The following is a 25,232-nucleotide window of genomic DNA, read 5'->3' on the forward strand; positions in this document are numbered from 1 at the left end:
CTGTAATGTCCCTGTGAACTAAACAGTACAATTTCCCTACTTTGTATAACTACGTTAGTTAAGCCTACAACCCCTCCTCTGGGGACATTGTAGATTATTTGACAATGTCATGATGGAATCTTCAATAGTTTAGCTTTGTATAGACACCAAAAGTTGTGGTAAAATTTGGTTATCATGAAAAAGGGATTTTATGTATGGCCCTGACTGTGCCGATACATCCTATCTGGTCAGAGGAGTTGATTGTGTTAGATTTAATCATAATTGCATTTACTGTCCTTGTTCAGCAGAATTTAAATTGCTGCAGCGCCAGAGGATCATGACAGATCTACTAAAGCCATCTAATCTAGAGGATTAATATCTGACCCAGGCTCTTCAAATTATTCTGGCAATCCATTTTAAGCTGTTCAGTAGTTAAGACACTTCAGCATCACCACTGCAATTAACTTCCTTTAGTTTTGTATTTGGAGCATACGCCATAACCAAAGTGACAGTTCAGTGTCTATTTTCCTCTTATTCCAATATGATGCTTAAGTAAACAGACAATATGCTTGTGCCAAGAAAATCATTGTGTGAATCTCATGCCATCATATTTCTCTCAAACATATACTACACATACAAAAAATAAGAAATTGGTTTTTAAATATTTTTTTAATTGTAAATCCCATTTTTAGAAGATCATATTGTGAGGGAATTGACTTTTCTTCAGCCAGAAAATAGATTTCAGGTAACCAGTAAATAATTTATGATCAGGATGTTTGGAAATGGCTTCTAAAACTTGTTTATCTACATTCACTTGATCTTCCTTTAGTTCTGGTGACACAGTTTTTGCCTAAAAAAAAGATGTCAGAATTATTCTTCTATAGAACAGGAAGTAGCGGAAATGCCTTCAGTGCTTTCTTTTGAAGATTCAGACTGTTGAATCTTCACAATGATAACGAACTACACCTAATACTTTCTTGTATCATGTAAGTTAGTAAATGCAGCAATTTGGATTGTATGCTTCCATAATACAGCCCTCCACAGAAACTCTTGAGAAAATAAGCCACAATGTTTACAGTATTTATGTCTTGGGCATTAATTGCAGGATTCTGTGATAAAGAAAGGTGGCTATTGCAGTCAAGGTATTAGATAAGGTTGTAATAACTTGACTTTGTGAAGATGCTGTTAACAATCTTAGCAGTTTTTCCTTGTAATTCATGAATCTACATAAGCTTTAGTTCAAATTTGCATGGTCTTCAGCCTCAAAGACAAAAAATGGTAGTTTTTCATGACAATACTACTGAAAAATAACACCTACCTCTTTTGTTGATTCAAAGAGGTCGCCTTCATTTTTAGGTGCTTTTCGTGTCTTCTTTTTCTTGAAATAGTCATCATTTAATCGTTCAGGCAATTTGATGTTATCAATGTTTAACTTGGTTTTGGTGGCAATAACATAGATTTGGTTGACTCGTCGTAGAGGACAGCCATTTACAGTGAAAGGTCCTAAAAAATAATAATAAGTTATATATTACATTCAGAACTACACATACATTAGACAAAGATGAATTGATTTTTAATGTCCACATGCCTTACACTTAGTAACCTTAAAACCCTTAAGTCACAGATGAACACAGGAGCAATAAAATGAATGGTGATTTACATATCACTTTTCTGCATCTATGGAAAACAGGCATGCCATGCAGTGCGCAATGAGGGAATTTCGGCAGAACAGCAGGACTTTTTTCCAATTTAACTGTCAAGGGCTTTTAATATGCACATCCTGTAGCAGAAAGGCCTTGGTTTATTATCCCATCCTATTAACCACAAGGCGCTTTTACCATGTCAGCCACTATAGGAGCTACTAGAGAACAGTCATACCAGTATCAGAGAAAGTTAATCATCACTATAATCAGTTGGTGATAGTAGCAAAATAACTTCATTATCATCATAACTGGCAAAAAACAGTTTTCATATACTTGGTATTTGTTGCAATTATATCAACATGAACTATACCATGATTTGTCTTTATTAAAAAGGCCTGAAATAAGGTGAAAAATTTCTTACCTGTAACCAGTAATAAGCCAGACCTCAACTGTTTCAAATATACAACTCTCTATAATAAAACAAGATATTTTTTTATTAAGATTTATTTCATAATTTTGTGGCCATGTGTACTTGATTGTCTTCAGAAGTATCAAAACTTCATGAAAATCGCACGTAATACGAAAATTTTAATCTAGTTTACAAGGTCTGTAGATGTATGGGAAATTTTCACTAGTTTATTCAAACACTTATAATTACAGATACATATGGCTAAAATTTGAAGGTAAGTTATGAACACTATTTTGATAAGCTATGCTGATAAACGATCGTTTCTGAGAATAAGGTACTATAGACCTCAGAAAATGGTAACCCATGGCCCTTAATTCTATAAATTGTCATTTCAAAATACTACAATAATAGTATAATTGATAAACAAACAAGTGTCTCCAAAGGCTCTGAAGCTACTTTTATAAAGTGATTAAATAAAAAGGTTAACCTACCTTTCCCTTGTGTTTACCAGCCAATACAATAAGAACTGTACCAGGAGTAATAGAGGGTCGGAGTTTATGGGCATGACCATTGAAAGATCTTTTCCTTGATACCAACTTTTTAGGTCTGGTCTCAGTTGGATAGTATCTTGGCTGAAATAAGGAACATTTTATACTATTAGTTCCTAAGTTAAGCAGTTCAGTCTATCATCATATCTATCTATCATAAAGAATCATGTGAAAATGAAGCAGAGTATCAAAAGGAATCAATTTCAAAGGATTCAATAAAGAGTTTCAGATGTTTGTTAGTTCATCATCAAAATCAGTTGGTGATAGTAGCAATAACAGAATCTCATCATTAACTCAGTTAAAACTGATGTGGAATTCTAGTTGACTCTTAGTTTCATTTCATAGTATGTCCAAGCAGATGGATGGAAAATAAAGTATGAAATACTAAATGAAACCCCAGATAACCAAGATATCCTTTGATTTCAAACCATTATAAATCAAATACATTTAATATCTGTGTCACTTTTCAAAATTAAAACCCCAACTTGCCTTTCTTGCAAATAACGTAATTCAAGTGATATCACAAATTTGTAGCCTTGATCTTCATTCATTTTGGGAAGATAAAATTACATTTGCAATTGACAGTGACCCAATCACCATTTAAATTTTGATAAGTGGTACAGCTAAATGAAGTAAAATTCAATCAGGTGGTCAAGTGAAAAATGAGACATAAAATGTCCAGTACATATAAAATAAAGTTAAGTATGTATTTAAGACTTTGATGTGCAAACCTTTTTCTGAGCTGGAACTATACGTTCGCTTCCATTTTTTTCACCTCCAACTTTCTTCGTTTCACCTTTAGCTGGTTTACGTTTCACAGCTTTAGCGTTACGGGCGGCATCTTTACCCTTAAAGATACAAATAGCATTTCCAGTATTTTACAGTTCAACTTTTAATGAAATAGGTTTAACAGCTTGGTATAATAGTTTTACTACCAATTTTTTATCATTTGGATTCGAATATTCCATCTTTTGATAAAGAATAACATGAGATAACTTAGACACTTATCACGCATTAACCCAAGCAGTTGAAATAAGACCAGTGTTTGGATAAAACTATTGCAATCAATAGTATTTTCGTTCAAAAAATTATATTCAATAAATTTGTGCTTGTATCAAATAAGAATAAAAGCTTACCTTTGCCGCAACTGCCTTTGGAGCCATCTGAAACAGAGAAAAATATCAATGACATATCCAATACTAAATATTGGACTGGCCTACAAAATAAAATATAACATAACCTTGCCACTATGCATAACAACAGCAAAGGTATTGGTATAGATCCATAACTAGTAAGATCACGTTACACATCCTATATTTTAAGCTCTGCAACTAGTAAAAGGCATAAAGATGAGACAGAAAATAACACGATGGAGAACTGTTGGGAAGTAAACAATCTACGAATACTAGCATGGAAAGCCGATTTAGTATTACTTTTGAATTGGATATATCATGCTAATTGTTCTGTAAATGAGTTACACGCCCAGTATTACATATCAATAGAAGTTTATACTTTTGCAAAAAGGTCATTAAATTTATGGATGTTGCGTAAAAGGCTCGATTTAAGTCAGATTTTTAAGGCGAAGACAGACACACATCTACTTACATTGACCACTAGCGTGTAAGAGGAAGACAGAAAGTGATGACGTTTTACACATTGAGCTGTTCAAGGGAGATAATTTTTTTGTTTTTACATTACTCTTCATTGTTTCAACTTCCAGAACTGATCATTGTTTAGTTTTCCATGACTCTGTAGATATACCGTGTAAATATTATAACAATGATGACTGTTCCAGGTATAAAAGAAAGTTTTATTTTGAAATATAATTTAAAGCATAGTTCAGTAGGTTACTTAGGTTAGACCTACACACCACTGTCGGTGACCGGTTGACTTTTAAAACTGTAATCTGACGATATAAATCACTGGAAAAAGCATAATTTGCTCTTACTGTATCAATGAGTAAGCTTCCCTATAAGGCCTTCCCTCATTGTTGTAGCCTCTCAAATTTTTAATGATTAGTTTTATGTGAAGTTGAAGTATACTTCAGCTACAAAGTCACAAAAGCTTCTAGTTATATAAGGACCTTTGTGATAGAGACGTCATTAAAAGCATAGTTTAAGTGCAGGAACCATAGACATCTGATTGAAAATTGCAATGGTACAAATGGATTTTTAGAAAACCTCTTTACAATTTGCTTAATCAAATTGATTTTTAGTTTGGGTTGATTGAATAACAAAAAATGAATTTTAATTAACAGATTAACTAGTTCTACATAGTTTTGATAATTTGACTTGTTTCAGATGGATATACCCCAGAACCTCAGATTGATTATAAAGTCAAATATAAAGCTTTAAAGAAAAAACTTAGATTGCTAGTTTATGTAAGTACTTATGAAGTCCTTTTTTCAATATTTGACTGGCACTGTTATTTAGAATGTAAAGATATTGAAAAGACGATGCGTTTATTTTCTCAAAATTGCAATCTTGGGACTGAAAAGCTAATAGTCGATCTCTAGATTTGAGTGAAGATACTTCCTGACTTCCACTTATATTGAGAATTTATCGCCATTTCCAATCCCTATTCAAAAAATTGACCCTGATAAGGATTGTATAACTGAAACACTCTCCAGTTACATATATATTATTTCAGGAACATGAATGTTTTTTGGAAGAATTAAGAAAAGCTCAGAGAAAATTATTAAAAGTTGCAAGGGATAGGAGGTATATGTTTTGCTGTTTGAATATAATTTATAAGCGTAATGCTTGATATTAGCTGAAATGCACTTTCACATGCAGAGAGATCCTATGTCTTGCTATTGGCTATCAGGAAATTGATGAAAGCAAGTTAACACCATTGATCTAGGAAACTCTCTCATTGTACACTGCATTGGGTGACCTCTGGTTTTCAGAAAAGTAGCACTTTAGAATAAGCTTACATATATTCTAGTTTGTCTATTTTGCATTAGGAATCTGACTAAAATGTTTTTTCTATGAGCTACCACTCTAGATAGTTACTCATAGAAAAAGCATGAAACATGCATCTAGACCTGCGTTTTCAACAGATTAATTTTTATCATTTAGAAATAACAACAGAACCTGAACCATGTTCTTGGTCAGAGTTTTCTATTCTAACATACTATTTTTTTCTTGTAGTTTTTTATTAGATAGATTAATTCAGTATGAGAAGGTAGATGAATCATCTGGTGATAGTGATGCTACAGCTTCTAGTGACAGTGATGGTGATCACAAAGATGGTAGTCCTAATAAAAAGTAGGTTTGGTTTGGAATCTTATTGGATAAAATAAGAATCTCATTTGCATAATTTTATTAGCAATCAGACCTTTTGTTGTGAGTCAATCATGCCTGTTATTACTGATGCTCAAATTATGGGAAACTGGACATTAGATGTAGTAAAGTACAACATGATAAAGTTGAGCAAAGAATTTATGCATTTCATGGTGCGATTCAAAACATAAACATGAAAATTCCAATATAATTTGAGGTAGGATAGGTAGTTAGGAACGCAATAAAAATGTGATTTATATTGTGCTAATTACTACTTATTCTACCTAATATCAAAGTGGACTGTTCTTGATTATGTTTTGATTCAGATGTGTAAAGATATCTCAACTTCACTGTTATATATTGAAATATTGTAAAATTATCAGACTATTTGGAGTAAGCAAATGTTGCTTAATGTTGTAGAAAGAAGTTAAACTCTGGTAATATTTCTGTACCTCCAGAATTTGCTCATCTTGTTCAAGCTGCTGCTCTGAGCGGACAAATGCCGTAAGTCATTTCTTGATTTCATTCAATTTTTTCATTATGTTTATTTGTTTTGTGGGTCTGGAATTATTATGATTTCTCAAAGGTTTCCTAAGTAAAGTTGAAAAATTCTGGGATAAGGAATCTCTCAAAGAGGCTGTCATTTTCATCTTGCGACTTAAGTTGAACAAATTCATTATTAGAACGGGGTTGCGGAAAACAAAGCTTGTTTGATTACAATAGAGAAAAAAAAGATCAGAAAAAAAGATACAAAATTATAATGCTATTTGAACTAGATTGATGTTTCTACTACAGCTGATAGTAAAAACGTAATGATAAGTAGTATTGGATTTGGTCTTTAGACAAGCCAACATAATTTTGTACTGCTGTGATCCATTTGAAACTAACTTAACAAAAGTAATGATATATTTCTTACATGAAATACATGTAATTGTTATTTTCAGGCTAGTGGTTCAGGAGATGCTGTTAAAAAGAAGAAATCTGCTAATAAAAAACCTAAAGGTAGGCAGAAAGGAATTTTGTCAATATTGTTGTTCTGTAGCCGTTTTTATAGGCCCACATTATAATGTGGTGATTCCAAAAAGAAAAAACAGGCAGCAATAACCAATCACAGAAGACTTTTTGATGGGATCACCAATACCACTAGTATTATTTATTACACCACATTATAATGTGGACATATATTGTCGTCACCCATGTCCGTCCGTCCGTCTGTCCACAATTGGCTTGTGAATGCGATAAAGACTACAGTTTTTATCTGATTTGAATGAAATTTAGTGTGATCATTTATATTGATGAGATCTTGGACAAATTTGATATTTATGATTTATCGATGAACGGTTTTTTAGTTATTGCCCTTGACTTAGGCAAAACGTGTCAAAATTGGCTTGTGAACGCGATAGAGACTACAGTTTTCATCTGATTTGAATGAAATTTGGTGTGATAATTTATGTTGATGAGATCTTGGACAGGTTCGATATTTACGATTTTTCGATGAACAGTTTTTTACCCTTTTATAATGATGAGATCTTAGTCAAGATTGAATTTGACAATTTTTCGATCAACAGAATTTGAGTTATTGCCCATGTCTTATTAAAAATTCATCAAAATTTGTAGGCGATAGAGGTGACAGTTTATGTAAAAATTTTATTAAATAATGTGTCTTTGTTTAAATCAACAATATCTTGCACTAATTAGATTTTTGGTGTGATTTCCCTCAGATAGGTGACTGCCTTTGATATACTGAAAATGTATCAGGAAAGTGGGCGTATCTTGCTAGGCAACCACTTGTTCTTCTCGTAGTAGTTTTCTTCACTGCTTTTCAAGTTTTTCTATGTCGGTTCATATTTTAACAAGAAATATTTGAAAAATGGAATATATCAATTTATCTTAAGGTATACTACCTCTTAGGATGACCGTAAAATTGAAAATTTTAAACTTGGCCAAAATGAGTCTTTGTTCATTAGTGGATTGTGTCATAACTATACCAAATTATCCCTGTATATATAGATATTCTATTATTTAGTCATATATTCTTTCTGACCAAGTTTGAGACATTAAGTTTTATGTCCATTTTAAGAGGTAGTACCCTTTTAATGTCAGAAATGATTAACTTGAAATTTTAATACAGGTCTAAAGGGAGGTAAACAACCTGGTCAAATGACAAGAGAAGAATTAGAACGCCATCTTGATTCTAGACAATCATCATTTGGTTTAGAAAAGGCTCCTGCTAATTTACCTATGGATATATTTAATAATGATAACTCAAATCAAGACAGGTAGGCTTGTTGGCAACTTTTAACTTATTTTCTGTACATTTTACTCGAATGAAAATTAATTTGATAGGTTTTATGTCCTACTTTTCGGCACCTGATTGCTTTAATAAAGATAAGTAATACCATGGAGTATGCAATAAGGGAAATTTTGTGAGGATCAATTATACATCTTATACATCTATACCTCACTGGGGTAATAAAGACAGTAATGAGGTAAATTTTGCCAGGTCAGCTGAATTAACTTATTTTTCAATATCCAATTGACCAGGGATCTTTAATATGCACTGCCTGTAGCACACAGGGCCTTGATCTATTTTCCATCTGAACAATAGACAATCTTTTATGTCAGTTCTTCAACATAATTTGTCTAAAAAAAACTTTGTTTGTTTGCAGTGACCTTGGTTTATTAATTGGTGATGAAGAAGATGATCTTGTGATTGATGTACCACAATGATACAAGTCAAAGACTATGAAAATTTGAAGTGTTTATAATTGAGGCGTTAAAATGAAGGATTGATAAGGATAGCAATATTTCAATTGACAGTGCATCATAAACAGATTTGAATTTTGTGAAAAAAAATGTCATGAAATTTCGGCAGAGGTCTTGGAATTGTTTTTAGCTATAGTTAAGCACAAATATTTGTGTACACCTTGGCAAGATTCAAAACTTACACAAGAACAGTTTAATCTTTTTGTAGGTTTTTGGTTTTAATGAACAGTCTGGGTTGAGTAGATTAAAAAAAAATTGAATAGTCACTAATTGCTGAACTGAAGTAGATACAATTTTTGAGTAAGCTGTAAGGTGCCCTCACACCATAGCCATTACCGGTGGGCGTAAGTACCAAACACAACTCAGTTTCATGACAGATGCATTCGAAATTTGTGACCACTATTCTTATTTGCAACCGTACGCAATTTGTGATGGCTATGGTGTGAGGACACTTTTAATGAAGTGAAATGAAGTAACATTTTCAACTATATTATACCCTATACATCATTCTGCTGAAACTTAATACATCAGTCATTTTCATTTTTTACATAATTAAATATAAAAATGTTGATCAATTGTTGTGTTTTAAATATACATAAGGCTTCAATGCTGAACTGTAGTAGATACAATTTTTGAGTAAGCTGTAAGGTGCCCTCACACCATAGCCATTACCGGTGGGCGTAAGTACCAAACACAACTCAGTTTCATGACAGATGCATTCGAAATTTGTGACCACTATTCTTATTTGCAACCGTACGCAATTTGTGATGGCTATGGTGTGAGGACACTTTTAATGAAGTGAAATGAAGTAACATTTTCAACTATATTATACCCTATACATCATTCTGCTGAAACTTAATACATCAGTCATTTTCATTTTTTACATAATTAAATATAAAAATGTTGATCAATTGTTGTGTTTTAAATATACATAAGGCTTCAAGAAAAACTGACCCCTTTTTACAGTTTACCATCTGATAGAGTTTTAAGGGATTTTCTCCTATACTTTTATTCAAAGTAACAACAGTCTAAGAATTAACAAAGTTTACGACTAAATTCCAGTGTTGTCACTTCTTCCCATTAGACAGCATATTGTTTCATTGAATTGTAGAATAACCAGATGTCTAATTTACATTCTGCAAAGTACAATGGATAGTTGTGGGCTTTGTGAATGGAGGTAGAGGAGTTGGAGTTGATATACAGAGTCTGTTGTCATAATGGTCACATATAAAAAAAAAAAACAAACAACATAGAGCATTATAATGGAATTTATAACTTGCATAATTAAAAATAAACAAATAAATTAACAGTTCTACCACTAAACAAATTTTATACTTAAACTTTAACTATTCATATTCCAAATTAATAACATTGAAAACAACTATTGTCCTGTTTATATGCAATCTGGTAGGATATATTCCAGCAAAGATATTTGACTGCATCAATTCAAAACATAGGCAGTCTACTTTATTTGAAGGTAGTAAAGTAGTAAAGTCTGACTTGTATAGTTTAATTTATCTTCCTTTCAAACAAAATAAACTGCTTAGGTTAATGTTGTATTAGATGATGAGATCATAGTCTCATAAAAGCACTGGCCTAGGTCACAGACTAAAAATGAATATGATTAGCCCAATACACTGTCATTTCCCAACTGTCAATTTAGCAAAATCTCATAAGCCACACATTCAAATAACAATTGTCCTTAATGAATACAACTCAAATTCAATATATTTAGTTGATTGATGCTAATTATTTTCTGTGAGCAATAAATCCATACAATACAACATAATTTGAAAAATAAAATATAACAAGTAAAAACCTTTAAAATTTTTCTAGACATTTGAAGAAATTGTCACATTTTTGTCTTTTTATTATTTTACTGTTGAACATTTTTAAGCACTTTTAATCGCAGGTGATGTTAACAAATCTTTTTATAGTCAAAAGTAATAGACAGAGAACTATGACAAATTATTACATGGTTTATAAATTCTCAAGGAAAAGCAAAAATATCTTTGGACTATTTCAAAGGCAAAGAAGCTCAGTAGGTTTTGTACAATACAAGCTTTTTTTGCTCTGGCCATTTCAAATAGTTCTCGTACCATACACTTATAGCTTCTGTTTGAACCATTGTAATTTCCTACTCAAACATGATGGTTCCTGTAATTCCAGAGAGAAACAAGATCAGATTGTGATATCACTATTTGACATGGAGCGGAGTTTAACAAAATCTGGTAAAGTGTCTATGGAATTAAAGGAATTGCAGACGTCAAATGGAAAATCAGAATAGTACAAATATCAATATAAGTGGCTCTGATACACACAAACCTATTTGCATCTCTCTTTAATATAACTTACTAAGATTTTCACTTAACATCAATCTGTTTTATGTCGTTTAGAAGGAGGCTCTTCAACTTCTTCAATTTTAACATCAACAACATTAGACACAGTAGAGTCATGAATATGATGATCTATATTATTAACACACATAACTAGTTCACCTTCTGACATACTGACAGGTATAGAGTGTTCAGATAAAACTTCTGTATTTTCCATCGTATGATCTATATTTTCAGCCTTAATTTCAATGATTTCTAAAGTCTGTCCTTTCACATTGACTAAATCATCAGCAGACGACACTTCCACTATTTTCTGAGTTGAATTTTCCAATATGGTTTCTGTATGAGAGGATGTTAAGAGTTGAGCCACAGTTGAGGTTATCTTGCTAGAAATTGTCTTTAAGAATTCATCTTTTAAAGTCATAAATTGTTGAGTTAAATTGTCTTTATGGTCATTACTGAGTTGGTCTATAACTGATAGCATAGACTGATCTGCAGAGTTAGCTAAACGGTTTAAATTCTCTTTGTCACGTAACTGGTAATTTTTTAATTCATCATTTAAAAGTTGAATCTAAAATAACAAAAAATTATTTATTAATGGTATAGTATGGCAAAAAAATTTATATATTGAAACTTGGCTGAAATAAGTCTCTGTTTATCAGTAGACTTACCTGGTGTCATAACTATACAACAGAATCCCTCAAAAATGCAGTAAATTCTTAAAATCAAGTAATAATTCATAACGTTTTAACAATTATGTAGTTAAATGGATACATCATCTTATATATAGATTCTATTCTTTTTTTGTGGCACTTGATAGTCTGATGAATATTTATTGACCAAGTTCGAGAATTTTATGTCCTTTCTAAGAGGTATACCAGTACTTGACATTTATAAAAACAACAGAAAACCAAAAGATCTACACAGAGAGAGTGTCCAACATTCTAAAAGGATTTTTCACAGGTTTGCCCAGAAAATACAAAGGCACTTTTAATGTCTGCAAATAACAATGCTCTTTCAGATATGAAAATAGAACCGATATAATGTACGTACATGTAATTTTAGGTCTTCATTTTCTTTTTTTAAATGTTGTTTTTCTTCCTCTAACTGGTGACATTTATTAGCTAATAGCTGGGTGGTTTTATCATTTTGAGTGCTCTGAAAAAGTCCAAACAAAAGTCTTTTTTAAAATTTTCAATTGGAAACAAATTTGATTAAATTTGAAATTTACAGAGTGATTCTCCATTGGGTTTTTACACCTGCAATCTATTAATTTAGTCAAATTTCTTGGAGACAAGGTCCCAGAGCCACAAAACATTCTAAGACTTAAAAAGTAAAAGAGAATTTTCTTATTATAAGAAAGTTTTGTGTTCTGTGAGACAAAGAATTTTTTGTGGCCCTGAGGTCTGTTAGCAAAACATATAATCTGAATCAATCTTACCTCAGTGATTAATTGAGATGAATAAGGACTGGATGAATCTTGTGAATTTAAGTGATCTTCTCTAATTATCATAATAGTTTGACCATCAGCACTTTCTACGGTCTCATTAGCAGCTATAGTAACATGTAGTGGTCCATCATTACATTTACCATTGGCTATATTAATCAAAACAATAATATTTTAAAAGTTAAACAAAGTTATTTGTACACTTAAACCATGATAGCAGTCCACTTTATTTTAAAATATTTTAAGTGGTAATGAACACACTAAAATATTCTATGTTATAAATTGACTATGTTATCAATATATTTGCCTGGTTTCAACACTTTTATCCAGTCAACACATGATTAGGATGTAAAATCTTTTACCAGGAAATGAGGTAAAATTTCATGGACTTAAGAGCAAAAGGTGTATATGGTCTCTTAATAGGGCAGAGGTGAGATATGGTAACTGGTTTCTTCTTGTCAGTGATGTAGGTCAGATGGACTGTCATACAATAAACTTATTATCATTTGGATGACACAAAAGTCAAGGCCTTGTGTGTCCAAAACAATTCGAAAAAGAGTGGAATTATGCCTTTGACCCAAATTTTCCTCATTAAACAATGTATGATATTACCAGTCTATCTAAAAAAAAAATAAAAAAAAATAGTAGGCATATTGAATTTGGAAAGGCATATCGTGGGTGACCGCTTGAAACCTCGTATATCGATAAATGATGCAGAATTACTTTTCGAGAAAAACGCAAATAACTATTTGTATGCATATTTTGTTAAAATCTTTTTTATTATTTTTTTTTTTACCGCTATACGTGGTTTTCATTCGTTGAAAATTCAAACCTCGTATTACACTTTGAGATTTCCGGCCTACTGAACCAAAAACTCGTATAATAATACAGTATACGAGGTTTTTCATTTTCATTACTCTCATTTTCATCATTTTTATTTATTTAGTGGTTTTTGAGTTATTTACAATCAAGCTAACAATACAAGGTTTGGATCACAAGATCCGCGCTTTTACGAACTTTCGAACGGTACCAAAAAGTCAAAATGACCAAATATGGCATATACAAGGTTTCAAGCAGTCAGCAAGATATGTAAAGCTGAAAGTATATGAAAACTATTTACCATGATCTGTTTCTAAAGGAGATGATAAACAAGCTACAGCCTGTGTTAAAGCTGGATGTATAGAATTATTTTCTAACATTAACTGATTAGATGCTTCCTGGTTCTCATTATTGTACTGTGTTACTGACTGATTTAAATCCTGAAATAAGACAGTGGATTTGGTGATTTTACAAATTCAGAATTCCTTGGAGACACATCAATATTAAATTCTGTTCTTTCAGAGCTTTTACAAAATACTTGCATATTTGTGCTTTGCTTTAAGGCAGGAGTTTTAAACCTTTTTCTTTCTATTACCCCTTTCAAGATTGTATTACCCCATTCCCCCTATAAATCCTTACTAGTACCCCCCTGCCCCTATAAATCCTTAGTATTACCCCCCTTTCCCCTATAAATCCTTACTATTACCCCCCTTTCTCCAATAAATCCTTACTATTTTGTGATTTTCTCTTAGGTATTCTCTGCACTCTTTTTTAAGTTGGAGAATAATCAGCTGGTGAAGCAACAATTCATCAATCTAAAATGCCATCTCTTTTCTCTAAAATGATTAGAAAGCCTTTCTTAGCTTACCTGTGTTATCTGTATTTGAAATGTAGTTTGTGGATTTCTAAAATGAGTTTTAAAATGTTTGATAGCTTCATCTCTTCTATTAAAGCCATTACGACATTTATAACAATGCCAATGAGCACCTTTAAATTTCTTTTCTCCTTTAATAACACCCACTATATCACAATTATCACAACATCTTAACACTTTTAATCCTGAAAAAATAATATCACAATATCTTAACACTTTTAATCCTGAAAAAATAATATCACAATTATCACAACATCTTAAAACTTTTAACCCTGAAAAAATAATATTATATTATCACAACATCTTAACACTTTTAACCCTGAAAAAATAATATCATGATTATCACAACATCTTAACACTTTTAACCCTGAAAAAAAAATATCACAATTATCACAACATCTTAAAACTTTTAATCCTGAAAATATAATATCACAATCATCACAACATCTTAAAACTTTTAATCCTGAAAAAATAATATTATAATTATCACAACATCTTAACACTATTAATCCTGAAAATATAATATCACAATTATCACAACATCTTAACACTATTAACCCTGAAAAGACAAGTCATCATTTCAACTCAACTCAATTGCGTCACTGCTTGCTAAATAATGAAGACACAGTATGTATTGTATTCCCTGATATATGATTTCTACAAACCTGCAAATTCAATGCCTTTGTCTACATGTTTTACACGAAAGTGAGCTTTGAGGATTACTGGATCTTGGTAAACCTCTGACCTGACACAGAAAGGACAATGCAGGTGAGGTGTCTTAAAATTACAAGTTGTAATGTCACAAGCTATTGGGTTGAAATTATTTTCTGTTCCTTTGATTCGAATACTTGGATGTGCCTGAAATGATAAAGAAAATGTAAACTCATCAGTAATCTTTGTAATAACTTGCGTTTAATAAATATTACATTTACCATGCACTATTTCAAATATCATATTGATACTTTTCAGATGAATATCTAATACAATTAAACAAACATACTTTTTTGGAACATTCATTGGTACTGGGTAGATTGAAAAAAGGAAGTCTTTGAATCTTTGATTCATTTTAATATCAATAAGCATATTAAGCCATTTCAGACTACATTGTATTGATATAAGAACTAATAATAAGAGGATAAACAATGTAGTTATAGATGTAGGAGTTTTAAACATATCCATTCACCTTCAATCTGTCAATCCCTGATAATCGGAAAGATGAAAGGGGTATTTTAGTAGTTAAGTACTATCATTTGATTATCTCCCTACACCAATAATATCAATAATAAGCTTATCACGTCTGCAGTTACATCAAAGTTTTTTGTTATCAAACTAATCTTTCATTAGCCATTAAAGACTGCATTTGCAACCAAAAGTTTAAGCAAAAACAAAACTGCTAAATATATTGGGCCTGGGATTTGATTCAAGTAAATAAAATAAAAAAAATTAGTATGGTAAGATTAGAAATCAACACCTTTGGAAAAATCCCATAAAAACGGTCAAATTTTTCTGACTCCACTCAAACCAACAATCATTAACATAGCTATCAGAGACAGATGCTTCGGATTTTGCACAGCACTAGCACTACTAGCACTAGACTAGAGGCAGAACAGTGGCAGTGCTTCACTTGTCATTCACAAAAATGGCTGAATTTCTAGGTTTATAAATAGAATCTAAGTATTTTACTATATACCAAGCTGGGTATACTCACGGCAAATGCAAGAGAATTCATTTTGTTCCGATGGCATTCACTAAGAAGAGATAATTTAGAAAAAATATAAATTTAATTGTGAATGTTTTGGTTTTGTCTGTGAAGCTGTGTGTTCACGTCATTAAAATTACTGCTGTTGATTAAGTGACGTCACGCTTCTTGCTGACTTACAGAATCCGCCAGGTGGCGTTACTTGTATTTACAATCCGAAAAGTCTTCTCAGATTGCCCGATTAGACGAATTGTCGTTTCCCAAATCTCCATCGAGAGCATGTTAGTTCTAATGTCAAAGTTGATATCTTTAAACACTTTATTCTTAAGGTGATTTTTACAATTTAATTATGGAAACTGTGAAATAATATCAGAAACCCGCTTTCGGCTTATCGGCTTATAAATTATAATCGGGACGAAAAGACGCACGTACGATTTGTCGTGATCATTAACGCCATCTGCAAGAGAGCGATTTGGGCGCACGTTTGATGTTATCGAGGTATATTTCTTTATTTTTCTCATTTTGAAATATCAAATCTTCAGTTCTAACGACCATCATGTACAATAATGTGCTGATCTCTGAAACTAGCCATTAATTTCTTGTATATGTTGAGAATAATGTATTTTTTCGTGTCTGGGTGTCAGTTCAGAAAATCAAAACAAAACGTCTGACAGTCCGAAATATTCCGAATACCACGTAAGAATATAGAATACCCCAGAAGATTCATTCATTTCAATTTAAAAGGTGTGATTATCCTTTGACAATGGTTATAACGTCTACAATTTATATAACTTACTAAGAAGTATTTTTAGATTTTGTCTTACTATTATTTTCTTTGAAATTGACTGTTGTCAAAGTACAATTCCACCTTTTTCATTGTAGAATTAATGACTATTGATCGAGTTTACTTGGGTTGCAACAAAGACTTGAAGGATGGGAAGAAGAAAGAAGGCCAATAAACCGCCACCTAAAAGAAAAGCGATTGAACCATTACCAACTATGTTCAATTGCCCGTTCTGTAATCATGAAAAATCGTGTGAAGTAAAAATGGACAGACCTAAGAATACAGGAATAATCACATGTACTGTGTGTTTAGAAGATTATCAATCCACAATAAACTATCTATCAGAGGCAGTAGATGTCTACAGTGATTGGATTGATGCTTGTGAAGCTGCTAATCAATAGTCAAAACATGCTTGATCTTTCGTCTTCTTAAAAATTAGATCAAGCATTGTGAGGGATTATAAATCTTTAAAATGAGTGAATTTATCATTGGACTTTGACTGCTGTATGGCCATGGATTCTGATTGTGGAATGAGAATGGAATGTAATTTAGTGAATGACTTTACATGTGTTTTGTGTTCTAAATTTTCCATTCCAATCCATAGACTTCTTAGGGGAAAAGTGCATTTATCAGATCAAATTAGCTTTAAATTCTCTTTTTCTCTTTTTGAATATAGGATGTTAAAATACTAAGTTGAAATGTTGAAAAGAGGAGAATATATTTTATATAGTTCTGAAATTGGCGTACCGGTACTAAAATTTATTTATATTTGTATGTAATGTTTTGTTTCAATTATATAACAAGAGAAAGCTTTTAACTGAGAAAAATAATAGAAATAATTAAGCAAGCAATTAACTACCAAAATATCATGTTCAATCAGCATTTTGGAACTCTGGATGTAACTGATTTTGACAAGGATAAAATGTTATTGTAATGATGATAATAATATTGTAATCAAATTTCATTTTATTTTTTTCCATAAATGATTCAATAATGGATAAGAAATTGCAAATAAAGCTTAGAAAAATTTACTCGTTTTATTTCACTGAATAGTGGATATTGTTGATTGATTGGTTGAATGATTACATGGTAATCTAATTATTGTCATACCAGTTGATACAAAACATGGTGATGCATCACCAAATATAAACTATAGATCAAATCTATTTGTGAATATCCAAGCCTAATTCAAAAGATAAACTCTTCAATTACTGTTCAATTATAAACTTATATCAATCCATTCTCCCACATAAACAATAGCCAAATTTCTCCCACATTAATAAGTCAATTACTCCCACAAACATATAACTCGCACAATCACTAAGTCAAACTTCTCCCACAGTATTGAGTTAAACTACTCCAACAGTTCAGCAGCTGTCGTAGTCAAACCACAATCACAGTAGTAATGGTCAAACCACTATCACATTATAACAACTGTCATTGTCAAACCAAAATCACAGTAATGACAGTCAAACCACTATCACTGTACAACATTACTGTCATTGTCAAACTACTTCAACAGCTGTCATAGTTAAACCACAATCACAGTAATAATGGTCAAACCACTATCATATTATAACAACTGTCATTGTCAAACCAAAATCACAGTAATGACAGTCAAACCACTATCACTGTACAACATTACTGTCATTGTCAAAAAGTCAAACCATAATCACAGTAATAACAGCCAAACTACTCCAACAGCTGTCATAGTCAAACCACCCTCACAGTAATAACTGTCAAACCTCTATCACAGTACAACTGTCACAGTCAAACCACAATCACAGTAATATTAATGACAGTCAAACCACTATCACAGTAATGATAGTAAAACCAAAATCACAGTAATATTAGTCAAACCACTATCACAGTAATGATAGTAAAACCACCATCACAGTAATGATGGTAAAACCACAATCACAGTAATATTAGTCAAACCACTATCACAGTAATGATAGTAAAACCACTATCACAGTAATATTAGTCAAACCACAATCACAGTAATATTAGTCAAACCACTATCACAGTAATGATAGTAAAACCACAATCACAGTAATGATAGTAAAACCACAATCACAGTAATATTAGTCAAACCACTATCACAGTAATGATAGTAAAACCACAATCACAGTAATGATAGTAAAACCACAATCACAGTAATATTAGTCAAACAACTATCACCATACAACAACTGTCAAAAAAGTCAAACCATAATCACAGTAATAACCACTCTCAAGGTCATGGAAGTCGTTTATAATGATAATGCATAATTGGATAATTTGAGTGTGGATTTCATCATATTATGATACAAGTTATGATGCAATTATCTCATTTATTGATCTTATTTCACTTTTAAAGGAGGGCAGACGGGCAATGGATCACCATATAAAATGGATGAAAAGAGCTATGGAACTAGCACAAGAAGCTTTAACCAATAAAGAAGTTCCAGTAGGATGTATTTTGGTTTATGAAGATCAGGAACTAGCTCAAGGCAGAAATGAAGTCAATGAAACTAAGAATGCTACAAGGCATGCAGAGATAGTAGCTATAGAGAAAGTTAGAAAATGGTGCTTTGATAATAATAAGCATCCTGAAACAATCTTTCCAGAACTATCTTTATATGTGACTGTAGAACCATGTATTATGTGTGCAGCTGCATTACGGCAGATGAATATACCTTTAGTTGTATATGGATGTGATAATGATAGATTTGGTGGTTGTAAATCTATAGTTTCTGTGGCAGATGCAGAGTTACCCAATCTTGGACCGAAATTAATCTGTATTTCTGGAATCCTGGCAGATGAAGCTGTGGAAATTCTCAAAGACTTTTACAAAGGAGAAAATTTTAATTGTCCAGAGGAAAAACGAAAGGTGAAATCATCATAACCATATCATTACAAACTTTTATTTTGTCATCTCAAAATTTAGATGTTCTAACTCTTGTTCTTGCAGAGTTGAATTGTCTGTGCTGCAAAAACCAAAATTTGATGGAAAAGGGACCAGATATATCATAAAAACTTTTTTATTTTTTGCGCATAGTTAATTTGAGCCAAAATGTTGGCCAGTAGATTTTTAAAAGTGCCTATACAGATTCAGAAATCCAACCTTCAATTAAAACTACTAAGTACTGTGTCACCAAAACGCGAGAAGTTAGTTATATTAGGAACAGGCTGGGGAGGTTATAGTGTTCTCAAGAATGTTAACAAAGAAAAGTTTGATGTAATTGTCGTCAGCCCTAGAAACCATTTTTTATTTACACCACTACTTGCCAGTACTACAGTGGGGACACTTGAGTTCAGGTCAGTGCAACGAAAAAAAATTTTTTCAACTTTTTTTTCAATATTTGAACCACACGAAATTTCTAATTCTCAAATCAGCTAGAATGGAATAAGCATTTATGAGGTTCTGTTACACATTGGGTTAGAGCATTGACATTTTTTGGCTTTTTTTACATGGAACAAATGGTGGTTATGGGTTCTAATCTTGGTCAGTCACTCATAATTCCAGTTGACCCAGCTGTAAATGGGTATGGATAATCTGGGAAAGATCAACCAGCTTGCAGAAAGAATCCTTTATGAATCCAAGATGTAAACTTACTTCTTTCTTTCTTTATTGGGTGGCTAGTGGAGTCACCCAAAGAAAAAACATGAAACAAAAAATAGGTCGTCATTTTTAATATGATTTCAATTTTTTTATGATCAGTGTGATTTCTAATTTCAGATCTATTATTCAACCAATTCGTGAATCAGGATTTCGTGATTCTGCCCATTTTCATCTGTCTCATGCCTCTAAGTTAGATATGAAGAATAAAGTATTACATTGTGAGAGTGTATTAACACCTGATCTACAGTATACTATAGATTATGATAAGTTAGTTATAGCTGTAGGAGCTCTCAGTAATACCTTTGGTGTACCTGGTGTTGAAGAACACGCTTTTTTTCTTAAGGTAATTAAAGGGATTGTAAAGAGATTTTCTGAATTTGGGACACTGACATCTTGCATCGTTGCAATATTCAGTCAGACGTCTGTAGTTTTTGTAATTCCTCTAAAACTAAGAGTTTTATGATGTCACTATCGCACAGTGCTTTATTTCTTTCTCTTTTGCAATAGTGAAGAGTCAATTTTAGTAGAATTGCAAGTGGGGGCGAAAATATTTCAAGCAGATATAAAAAGATCTAAATTAATATTTAATGAAATTGAAATGGCTTTACGTGCAATGCAAAAGGACATAAAGACTTGACTAGACATCAAATATGTGGTCTTGGTTGGTTTCCATAGCAATAGAATCCCAATTACTTTGACCAAATTACAATAATCCTATGTAAAAATGAAATGGTATAAACTATTTGATGTTGTAGGAAGTGGTAGATGCTAGGAAGATTAGAAATCGTATATTGAATAATTTTGAGTTATCATTAGGACCTAAAACTACCGAATCAGAATCTAGAAGATTGTTACATACAGTCATTGTGGGTGGAGGACCAACTGGAGTAGAATTTGGTGCTGAATTGTATGATTTTGTACAACAGGTAATGCATTAAATAAAAATGGTGCTGACTCGATCGATTTGGTACAATTTAGACAAACATTTTTTTCCTTATACCTGTGACTCAACCCAAAAATGACCACAACTTTTTGTCGCTTAATTCATAAATAACTCTAATTTGAACTGTGATTATGTTAAAAATCATCTGAATTAACAACCATAGTTGGGTCTTTTTTTGCAGTTAAGTTTTTCAAATCCACCCATTTCCCTTATATTCACTTGGATTGCGCTGCAGCAAATGACAGCAGAGTTAAAATAATTGATAAAGATGGACTAATTCTATTTTAACAGGATGTAGCTAAACTTTATAGACAGAAACAGAAAGAAGTGACAGTGACACTAGTGGAATCAGATAAAATATTGGGATCATTTGATGCCAGATTACAGAAACATGCTGAGAAGAAAATTCAAGCTAGAGAAAGATTTAAGTTAGTTAAATCATCTGTAACAGGTAAATAAAATTATCATCATAATTTTTCTTCTCTGAATAAAACACGAGTCAAAAATATTAAGTATGAGTTATTGCCCTTTATTGTTCAATTTTTAGCATATGATCATTTCAGAAGGCACAATTCTACCATAAATATATAAAAAAAAGTTTGTATTTTTTCAAAATTCTAGGAGACACAATTTTGGTTGGATTTGGATGAAATTATTAATTATCACTTGAGGGTGAGCCTCATGGAAAATCAAAGATTATCTTAAACAAATGTAAAAACTTAAGACATGATATCATGTTGGTGATGGTTGCTATTCTGCCAAATATTCTAATGTAAACAATGCTGCCTGTGGGTATGTGTTACTTTGTTTGGCAAGCTATATTTTAAGAATTTGGATCATGAAGAACTTTGGCTTAAGACAAAATACCACTGTTAATGATTTTATTTGGAAAAAAATGAGCTGTTCACCTTGATCAACTTTTAAAATATTATTTTAGAGGTATATAATGATAGTGTAAAGTTACAAGATGGTACTATTATACCATGTGGTTTAGTGGTATGGAGTACTGGGCTAGCACCTAGATGGTTCACCAGCCACTTCAATGTTCCTAAAAATAAAAGAGGCCAGGTATGTAGCTTTTGATAAAAAGGAAGGAAAGGGACATTTATATTTGGTTATATCACATATCATACATTTAAAGATTTATTCCTTATTAAGTACAGCTGATGAAATTCCAGATTCTGTAAATTGAGCTATTTGAAATTTGGCTATACATGTATTTATGTCCTATGCCCTTATTCTTATTTGAGTTTTTCTAGTTGACCCATTTGTAAAATCTAATAAAAAATCAAGAGGTTTGACCAGCTGGTAGAGAGGATAACTCTTGTTATTCTTTCAATTTTAGATATTAACAGATGGATGTTTAAGAGTAGTAGAAGATCCTAATCAATGTGTATATGCAGTAGGTGATTGTGCTGATATTAAAGATAGACCTTTACCTTGTACTGCACAGGTAAGTTAATTTGATGATAATGAATGGAGGTAAAGCTCATCTGGATATCAAACACCCTAATTTTTCTGCACTAGATTGGGTCTGATAACGACAATGTCATTGTGAGTGCTATGAGATAAATACCAGGGCATTACCCTACACTTTTTTAGATTCCCAACTGATAAGGAATCTTACAAAATGTGCAGCCTGTAAGCGCAGTTTATTTTCCCATGTCTTTTCAATGTCCAAAAAAAAGAAAATGACAATTTAAAATTGAACATTATTCTTGGTTTAAAAAATTTTTGTAAATGGATACATGAAAATTTTTTCAGTTACTTTTGGGTAGTTTAAGACAAGACCTATCAAAAGATAAATGTAATTCTGCTAATGCCCATCCTGGCAAAATTTCTCTCATTGCACACTGCATGGCATTGTCCATCTTCATTCAGGTGCAGAAGAGTAAGACTTAAAACTCCATTCATTTTATTTCTATTCTAGGTAGCAGAAAAACAAGGTAAATATTTATCTGAAGTTATAAGTGGTAAAACCAGCCCAGCAGCTGAATTTGAGTTTAAGAATATGGGAATGTTAGCCTATGTTGGTGGATATCAAGGTTTAACAGATACACCTAAAGTTAAATTACGAGGTATGAATTCATTCTCTGTCTAAATGTTGTTTCTGAATTCAATTAGCACAATGTTTCAAAGTTCTTCAAAATCAAATTTCCTCATACAAGTATGAATAGGTTTATTCAAATTTAATATTTTGCGATTTTAAATAAAGTACCATCATTTTTTAATGATTTTTTCACTGTTAAAACAATGTGTTCAATGCATTAATGAAACAGCGATGTAGAAAATTGTTGTTACTCAAGAGTTTTATACTCTGCATTCTTCAGCAAAAAATTGAAGTGTGATGGATATTTACATTTTAGTATTTCTGAAGATTTATTTGTTTTTTCAGGATTTACATCATGGTTGCTATGGAGATCTGCCTATTTAACTAGGTTAGGTAGTTGGAGATTGAGAATGCAGGTTCCAATGGATTGGTTAAAAACTTTGTTGTTTGGTAGAGATATATCTAGATTTGATTAATATATTATGTTGGTATTATTGTCTGCTATAGAAGTAAAGATATTATATAAATTGCTCAGGAATAAGGTACATGACTGTGATTAACAAACTACATAGATCTGGAATTTCCTTTGGCAACACGGGTCTAAATCTTATGTCATTTAGACAACAAGAGTCTCGCCCACTGATTTTTCTTTAACAAATTCCTTGGTGAAACACATCATGGCTTTTTCTAAATGTAAAATACACACTACTTTTTTAGTACTAAATCCACTTATTGTATAGTATAGATACAAAAATTATTAATCTGTGATAAGAATCCAAGGATCTTTTATTTTTCTGTTATTGTGTATAGTTTATCCCTGAACAATTCAAAACATATAGAAGCACTGTTCCCATTTTACCTGAGCTAAAAGGTATAGAAGACATTAAAGGGAAGGAATGACTTACATAGGTATGGTATATGGCTTTACCATACCTTAGAAAGGGTGTTTTCGAGGAAGTAATTTCTTCCCTGAGGGAAGTTCCCTCTACAGTCTTCTTTTCACCTTCATTGCTTCCAAGAAAATATGACGTCGGATGTGACACCTAACATGAGCAATATTTTGCTCAACTCGGTACCTGTGGACACATTGTCCATGATAACAGATGACATTGTCCACACTGACGAAAACCCTAACAAAATACTGCAGGCGAGATGACCGGCCTCTCCCTAAGACAGGGTTTCTATGACAAATCCCACCACCTTCCAGTAGCCAGATCTGCCCTATTCCCTGGTACCATCTTACAGGGAACGACCCAGTATCTTCAGCAGAATGGCTCGGAAACGTATCCAGATACAGTTCTACACACAATGTGTAGAACAGAACTACATTGGATCCACGAGCGCAGAACCATGGCTCCCTTAGGTAACAATGAATTCATTTAGCCTTCCTATCGTCAAATTATCATCAACATTATATTATTTAAAATGAAAAGTAGTTAAACCTATACAACATAAATATATATTGTATTTCTACCTCTCAAGTAAGAATAAAGTAAACTGACTGTTTATGATTTATATTGTACCCAAGATGAGCAGATATCTATCACTGATAATCATTTATTATTTATGAATTATGTTGTAACTGTTATTTGTTTAGATGTCTATAGTTTTCTATTCTAATATTTATTAAACAAACTAATATTAACTGAAATTTTGTATTTTTTTGTTGAACTTTTTACTACACAGGTAAAACTGGAAAATAGAGATCTGATGATCAAGGTATTGCCATGCAGTGATTGATGGCTTTATATCTAAAGAGAGTTGTAATTAAATTTTGCATTTGACAGACATTGAAAGCCATGTAATGGCCAACCTATACTTGATGTCCGATAGAAGATACTGACTGTCTGCCATTTGAGCAGCCCCGTCATTCATGTCCAGCCTATAGAGCCAAATGAACAGCCCTGATCTGTAAAGTTCATATGAAGAGGACTACGTACACCATAAAATTGTGCTACCAGCATTATTATGGTGGCGCTTGCTTGGAGAGATCTGAACAGGTTCCTAGTTTCAATTCTGGTCTCAATCAAAACCAGATTATGTTGCAT

General features: G+C 32.1%; 3 protein-coding genes across 3 annotated transcripts; 1 reads left to right on the forward strand and 2 right to left on the reverse strand.

Moving 5' to 3' along the window:
• Positions 1-629: 629 nt before the first annotated feature.
• On the reverse strand, positions 630-13,171 carry LOTGIDRAFT_207552 (hypothetical protein; the record flags this gene model as incomplete). Its single annotated transcript, XM_009046885.1, has 6 exons — positions 630-829; positions 1,298-1,482; positions 2,044-2,092; positions 2,523-2,663; positions 3,311-3,427; positions 13,106-13,171. 6 exons carry the CDS (start codon positions 13,169-13,171, stop codon positions 668-670), a joined length of 720 nt encoding a protein of 239 aa, XP_009045133.1. The 3' UTR covers positions 630-667.
• Positions 13,172-13,524: 353 nt separating this feature from the next.
• Positions 13,525-15,834, reverse strand: LOTGIDRAFT_171024 (hypothetical protein; the record flags this gene model as incomplete). Its single annotated transcript, XM_009046886.1, has 4 exons — positions 13,525-13,671; positions 14,100-14,290; positions 14,771-14,963; positions 15,814-15,834. The coding sequence occupies 4 exons, from the start codon at positions 15,832-15,834 to the stop codon at positions 13,525-13,527; spliced, it is 552 nt and encodes a 183-aa protein (XP_009045134.1).
• A 422-nt stretch (positions 15,835-16,256) lies between these two features.
• Positions 16,257-23,660, forward strand: LOTGIDRAFT_224073 (hypothetical protein; the record flags this gene model as incomplete). Its single annotated transcript, XM_009046887.1, has 9 exons — positions 16,257-16,302; positions 19,541-19,887; positions 20,309-20,534; positions 20,947-21,117; positions 21,426-21,585; positions 22,072-22,202; positions 22,480-22,587; positions 23,065-23,212; positions 23,512-23,660. Exons 2-9 carry the CDS (start codon positions 19,643-19,645, stop codon positions 23,658-23,660), a joined length of 1,338 nt encoding a protein of 445 aa, XP_009045135.1. The 5' UTR covers positions 16,257-16,302; positions 19,541-19,642.
• Positions 23,661-25,232: the final 1,572 nt, after the last annotated feature.

This window comes from Lottia gigantea (assembly GCF_000327385.1).
Source record: "Lottia gigantea unplaced genomic scaffold LOTGIsca_108, whole genome shotgun sequence".
NCBI classification, from domain to species: domain Eukaryota; kingdom Metazoa; phylum Mollusca; class Gastropoda; family Lottiidae; genus Lottia; species Lottia gigantea.